At 45.0% G+C, this 7,306-nt stretch overlaps 1 protein-coding gene across 3 annotated transcripts in view; it reads right to left on the bottom strand.

Moving 5' to 3' along the window:
* LOC130267262 (chromosome-associated kinesin KIF4A) overlaps positions 1-7,306 on the bottom strand; it is a 52,504-nt gene extending 45,198 nt beyond the window's left edge. For 2 of the 3 annotated variants that reach the window (XM_056516712.1, XM_056516710.1), the window contains exons 1-2: positions 7,277-7,306; positions 6,301-6,352 (exon numbers count right to left, since the gene is read on the bottom strand). In XM_056516712.1, coding sequence (XP_056372687.1) covers positions 6,301-6,352; positions 7,277-7,291 — 67 coding nt within the window. In that variant the 5' untranslated portion in view covers positions 7,292-7,306. Of the gene's footprint in view, positions 1-319; positions 393-6,300; positions 6,353-7,276 lie in introns of those variants that run through there. The other variant, XM_056516713.1, reaches the window with a different exon arrangement.

Below are 7,306 nucleotides of genomic sequence, written 5' to 3' on the forward strand. Positions count from 1 at the left end.
TAAAACTTGTAGACAGTGTGTCTTCTTATGGTAGATAGTGTGTCTTCTCATGTTAATAAATTTGTGTTATGTTCTCTTGGTTATGTGCGAGAATGATGAGTCGGGCAGGATGTGAAACGGGCAGTACCCGGAAGACGCCATTGGCGTCCAAGCATGCATGTGATAGCTGCACCACGGACCACCAGGCACCTCCTCCTGTTAATTGTTTATGTAATTAGATTGTGTATATAAGAAAAGAAATGTTAAACACATCACAACACCCCTGAGGAACGCGTGGGGTCTAGGGGGCACCTGCCTGGTTTATCCTTCATCAGCTTACCTCAGCCTTCCATTTCCCAGCATTATACTTATTGGGGGAGATTTATCAAAACCTGTCCAGAGGAAAAGTTGCCCAGTTGCCCATAGCAACCAATCAGATCGCTGCTTTCATTTTACAGATGCCTTGTTAAAACTGAAAGCAGCGATCTGATTGGTTGCTATGGGCAACTGGGTAACTTTTCCTCTGGACAGGTTTTGATAAATCTCCCCCATTGTCCTATACAGGTTGGACGTTCACTATCTTTGTGAGGGAAGCTGTAAAATATACCATCTATTTATTTCTTACATTATAGGCTAATAGGATCAGTGCAATATTTATGTAAAGACAAGCAGGTGCTCTGGGAGGGGCTCTTTGGGGATCCCCCCTGTTGTGTGGTGGCCTTTTGTGCCTTTTAAATGTTTTTCAGTGTTTTGTCTGGCGTGCATTGTTTAACCCCTTAAGGACCCAGCCCAAATATACCTTAAGGACCCGGACATTTTTTGAACATCTGACCACTGTCACTTCAAACATTAATAACTCTGGGATGCTTTTACCTTTCATTCTGATTCCGAGATTGTTTTTTCGTGACATATTCTACTTTATGTTAGTGGTAAAATTTTGTCGATACTTGCATAATTTCTTGGTGAAAAATTCCATTTTGCATTTTTTTTTTTACTTTGAAGCTCACTGCTTGTAAGGAAAATGGATATTCCAAATAAATTATACATTGATTCACATATACAATATGTCTACTTTATGTTTGCATCATAAAATTGACGTGTTTTTACTTTTGGAAGACATCAGAGGGCTTCAAAGTTCAGCAGCAATTTTCCAATTTTTCACAAAATTTTCAAAATTGGAATTTTTCAGGGACCAGTTCAGTTTTGAAGTGGATTTGAAGGGCCTTCATATTGGAAATACCCCACAAATGACCCCATTATAAAAACTGCACCCCTCAAAGTATTCAAAATGACATTCAGTAAGTGTGTTAACCCTTTAGGTGTTTCACAGGAATAGCAGCAAAGTGAAGGAGAAAATTCTAAATCTTCATTTTTTACACTCGCATGTTCTTGTAGACCCAGTTTTTGAATTTTTACAAGGGGTAATAGATGAAAAATCCCCCCAAAATTTGTAACCCAATTTCTCTCGAGTAAGGAAATACCTCATATGTGTATGTCAAGTGTTCGGCGGGCGCAGTAGAGGGCTCAGAAGGGAAGGAGCGACAATAGGATTTTGGAGAGGGAATTTTGCTGAAATGGTTTTTGGGGGGCATGTCACATTTAGGAAGCCCCTATGGTGCCAGAACAGCAGAAAACCCCAACATGGAATACCATTTTGGAAACTAGACCCCTCAAGGCACGTAACAAGGGGTCCAGTGAGCCTTAACACCCCACAGGTGTTTGACGACTTTTCGTTACAGTCGGATGTGTAAATGAAAAAAAAAAATGTTTCACTAAAGTGCAGTATTTCCCCCAAATTTACCATTTCTACAAAGGGTAATGGGAGAAAATGCCCCCCCAAATTTGTAACCCCATCTCTTCTGAGTATGGAAATAACCCATGTTAGGACGTAAAATGCTTTGCGGGCAAACTACAATGCTCAGAAGAGAAGGAGTCACATTTGGCTTTTTGAAAGCAACTTTTGCTGAAATGGTTTTTTGGGGGCATGTCGCATTTAGGAAGCCCCTGTGGTGCCAGAACAGCAAAAAATACCCACATGGCATACTATTTTGGAAACAACACCCCTCAAGGAACGTAACAAGGGGTCCGCTGAGCCTTAACACTCCACAGGTGTTTGACGACTTTTCGTTAAAGTTGGATGTGTAAATGAAAAAAAAATTTTTTTTTACTAAAATGCAGTTTTTCCCCTAAATTTTACATTTTTACAAAGAGTAATAGGAGAAAATGACCCCCAAAATGTGTAACCCCATTTCTTCTGAGTATGGAAATGCCCCATGTTAGGACGTAAAATGCTCTGCTGGCGAACTACAATGCTCAGAAGAGGAGGAGCGCCATTGAGCTTTTGGAAAGAGAATTAGTTTGGAATGGTAGTCAGGGGCCATGTGCGTTTACAAAGCCTCCCGTGGTGCCAGAACAGTGGAACCCCCACATGTGACCCCATTTTGGAAACTACACCCCTCACAGAATTTAATAAGGGGTGCAGTGAGTATTTACACCCCACAGATCTTTGGAACAGTGGGCTGTGCAAATGAAAAATTTAATTTTTCATTTTTACGGACCACTGTTCCAAAAATCTGTCAGACACCTGTGGGGCGTAAATTCTCAATGTACCCCTTATTACATTACGTGAGGGGTGTAGTTTCCAAAATGGGGTCACATGTGTCGGGGGTCCATTGTTCTGGCACTATGGGGGCTTTGTAAACACATGTGGCCTTCAATTCCGGACAAATTTTCTCTACAAAATCCCAATGGCGCTCCTTCTCTTCTGAGCATTGTAGTTCGCCCGCAGAGCACTTTAAATTCACATATGGGGTATGTTCTTACTCAGAAGAGATGGGTTTACAAATTTGCGGTGGCTTTTTTCCTATTTCCCGATGTTAAAATGAAAAATTTAGGGTAACACCAACATTTTAGTGAAAAAATATAATTTTTTTCATTTTCCCATCCAACTTTAATGAAAATTCGTCAAACACCTGTGGGGTGTTCAGGCTCACTATACCCCTTTTCACGTTCGGTGAGGGGTGTAGTTTCCAAAATGGGGTCACATGTGGGTATTTTTTTTTTTTTGCGTTTGTCAGAACCGCTGTAAAATCAGCCACCCCTGTGCAAATCACCAATTTAGGCCTTAAATGTACATGGTGCGCTCTCACTCCTGAGCCTTGTTGTGTGCCCGCAGAGCATTTTACGCCCACATCTGGGGTATTTCTGTACTCAGGAGAAATTGCGTTACAAATTTTGGGGGTCTTTTTTTCCTTTTACCGCTTGTGGAAATAAAAAGTATGGGGCAACACCAGCATGTTAGTGTAAAATGTTTTATTTTTTTACACTAACAGGCTGGTGTAGCCCCCAACTTTTCCTTTTCACAAGCGGTAAAAGGAAAAAAAAGCCCCCCAAAATTTGTAGTGTAATTTCTCCCGAGTACGGAGATACCCCATATGTGGCCCTAAACTGTTTCCTTGAAATACGACTGGGCTCCGAAGTAAGAGAGCACCATGCGCATTTGAGGACTAAATTAGGGATTGCATAGGGGTATTCTATGCCAGTGATTCCCAAACAGGGTGCCTCCAGCTGTTGCTAAACTCCCAGCATGTCAGTGGCTGTCCAGAAATGCTGGGAGTTGTTGTTTTGCAACAGCTGGAGGCTCCGTTTTGGAAACCCTGCCGTACAAGACGTTTTAAATTGTTTATTGGGGGGGGGGGACAGTGTAAGGGGTGTATATGTAGTGTTTTACCCTTTATTAGGTGTTAGTGTAGTGTAGTGTTTTTAGGGTACATTCACACTGGCGGGTTACGGTGAATTTCCCGCTAGGAGTTTGCACTGCGGCAAAAAATTTGCCGCAGCCCAAACTTCAAGCAGGAAATTTACTGTCTATGTGAATGTACCCTGTACGTTCACATGGGGGGGCAAACCTCCAGCTGTTTCAAAACTACAACTCCCAGCATGTACTGATGACCGTGCATGCTGGGAGTTGTAGTTTTGCAACAGCTGGAGGCACACAGGTTGGAAAACCTTCAGTTAGGTTCTGTTACCTAACTCAATATTTTCCAACCAGTGTGCCTCCAGCTGTTGCAAAACTACAACTCCCAGCATGTACTAATCACCGAAGGGCATGCTGGGAAATGTAGTTATGCAACAGCTGGAGGTACCCAACTACAACTCCCAGCATGCCGAGACAGCTGTTTGCTTTCTGGGCATGCTGGGAATTGCGGTTTTGCAACATCTGGAGAGCTACAGTTTTTAGACCACTGCACAGTGATCTCCAAACTGTGGACCTCCAGATGTTGCAAAACTACAACTCCCAGCATGTCCAGACAACAAACAGCTATGTGGGCATGCTAGGAGTTGTAGTTTTGCAACATCTGGAGGGATTTAGTTTAGAGACCACTGTATAGTGGTCTCAAACTGCAGCCCTCCAGCTGTTGCAAAACTACATATTCCAGCATGCCCAAACAGCTGTCTGGGCATGCTGGGAGTTGTAGTTTTGCAACATCTGGAGGGCTACAGTTAGAGACCACGCTCTCAGACTGTAGCCCTCCAGATCTACTTACCGGTTTCCGTAGGATCCCGGCAGCCGTCCTCTTCAGACGCACGTGACGCCGCCCGCCGATCAACGTCGCCGCAGCCTCCGGACGGGTAAGTGGACGTCGGCGCCCGGCCCCTTCGGTTCCCCGTTCTGCCCCGCCTATTGTGGGTGGGCAGGACGGGGAAAACGAAAGTTAACCCCCCCGCCCCCGGTCTGCTATTGGTCGTCGCCTCTGACGATCAATAGCAGACCAATAGCAGGGATAGGAGGGGTGGCAACCCTGCCACCTCACTCCTATGCCTACAGGGGGATCGTGGGTGTCTTAGACAACCGCGATCCCCCTTCTATTCCAGGTCACCGGGTCACAATAGACCCGTATGACCCGGAATCGGCGCAAATCGCAAGTGTGAATTCACTTTCGATTTGCGCCGATCGCCGACGGAGGGGGGGGGTCTGATGACCCCCCTGGGCATTTGCACGGGGTGCCTGCTGATTGATATCAGCAGTCACCCAGGCCCGGTCCCCGCCCGGCGCGCGGCGGGGACCAAAATTCCCACTGGCGTATGGATACGCCCTGGGTCCTTAAGTACCAGGACGTCAAGGCGTATCCATACGCCCTAGGTCCTTAAGTGGTTAAGAAGTTTTGTAATAAAACAAATTTTGATAATAAAACTACTGGGTGTGCGCAATATGGTGTATCCTCTTTTTCTTGTTGTAGTACTCTTGGTTATGAATACTGAAGTTATAATTTTGCACCCTCCTTTTTGAATCATGCTGTATAAATAGTGGTCCCTCAACATACAATGGTAATCCGTTCCAAACGGACCATCGTTAGTTGAAACCATCGTATGTTGAGGGATCCGTGCAATGTAAAGTATAGGAAAGTGGTTTACAACCTGCGGACCTCCAGATGTTGCAAAACTACAACACCCAGCATGCCTGGACAGCCAACGGCTGTCCGGGCATGCTGGGAGTTGTAGTTTTGCAACATCTGGAGGTCCACTGATATAGGAAGTTGTACTCACCTGTCCCCGCCGCTCCAGACCGTCACCGCTGCCCTGGATGTCGCCTTCCATCGCTATCGCCGCGTCCCCGGGGTATCCCAGACGCTGCAGCAAGGCCTCTGCTTCCCCAGCATCTACGCTCTCCGTCGCCGCCATGACGTAGTTACGCACGCCGCTCCTATTGGATGACGGGATGGCGTGCGCAGCGACGTGATGACGATGATGGAGAGCGCCGATGATGGAGGGGATCCCGAAGAGGACACGCCGGAGTCCCAAGGACTGGTGAGTGACCATCACCGGAGCTCACGGGGCACCGTAAACGGCTATCCGGCGGCAGCTGAAGCAGTCTGCGCTGCCGGATAGCCGTTTATTCGATGGCCCCGACATACAAAAGCATCATATGTTGATGCTGCCTTCAACATGCGATGGCCTCTGAGAGGTTGAAATGATCGTATGTTGGGGCCATCATAGGCCGGGCGGTCACTGTACAGATATCTATAGCCTTAAGAAGAGAATAATGGAGGAGGCATAATTACATTAAAAAAGGAAAAGGTTAATTTAGTAAAACGATATTTGATCCCTCTGAAACGCCGCAGCATTACAGAGGAAACAAACTTATAATGTTTAGGAATGGGGCTTCTTCAGGGCAGTGCCCACTGGCTGCTCCCTGCCAGCCCTAAATAATAGATCTCTTCCTATTTGCATTTAAACTAATGACAGGTACTCTTTTGACCCCGCTATCCACAATACTCAAACTAATAATAAAAAAGTAAGAAATCATGACATGCACATTACCCTCTGTCTGCCAGAGTCCTATGACAGCCTTTACACATACTTCTTGTCCAAGCTGTAAACAAAATAATAGAAATGTATAGATTATTAATTCAGTCTCATCACTACAGGGTCCATGGGCTTTTAGGGGCTGCAATGCTCTTTTTTTGCAGCAGTGTTACCTTCAGCTGTGTGCCTATAGCTTTTGCAAAACTACAAATTCCAACATGCCAGACATCCTTTGGCTGTCCAGGCATGCTTGGAGTTGGAGTTTTGCAACAGCTGGAGGCACGTTTGGTAAAACTGTGTTACAGCAGTGTTGCTGCAGGCTGTGTTCATCCTGCAGCCTTGTCAATCAGCCCTGCCATGTCCATGACCAATGGACACACTCATGCTGCTGTGGTACTCAGGAGGTATGGGGACCCCCTAGTGGTGGGATTTTGAAATGCAGTTTTTGTTTGTTTTTTGTTTTTTATAAAATGTGAAGGAAAAAAAAGTATATTAGAAAAACTATTGTTTTGCCAAGATGTACAACATAGAAAAAGTTTTTATATCTGACAGTGCCCATTTAAGATTCTTATTCCCCCCCCCCCCCCCCCCCAAAAGTGACATCCTGGGGTGAAATGATTATTCATGAATTAGGGCAGCACCTGATAGTTTATGACCAGGCCAGTCCAACCAGAGCAGAAGTTACTCATAAGCCATGTTCACACCCAGTAAAATCATCCACTTTTTTAAGCAATAAACAGCTTAAAATGGCAATTTTTGGCTTTTGATCTGGGTTTTTTTCCAGCCTTGTGTGAACACAGCTTTACAGAACAGCTCACTGTTCTAAGTATAAACAGGGGATCCCTCCAGTAAGTCCATATGCTTGGCCACATTAACCTCCATTACACCCTTATGTTATTTTAGAATCCTAATCTCTAAATGACACAAACATATACGACAATATATGTATTTTCTTCGTTCTCTACCAATATAAATTGTAAAAAGCTCCTACCTGTCCAACGTCCATCTTGCTGTGAGAGAA

This window comes from Hyla sarda, chromosome 4, assembly GCF_029499605.1.
Source record: "Hyla sarda isolate aHylSar1 chromosome 4, aHylSar1.hap1, whole genome shotgun sequence".
Taxonomy (NCBI): domain Eukaryota; kingdom Metazoa; phylum Chordata; class Amphibia; order Anura; family Hylidae; genus Hyla; species Hyla sarda.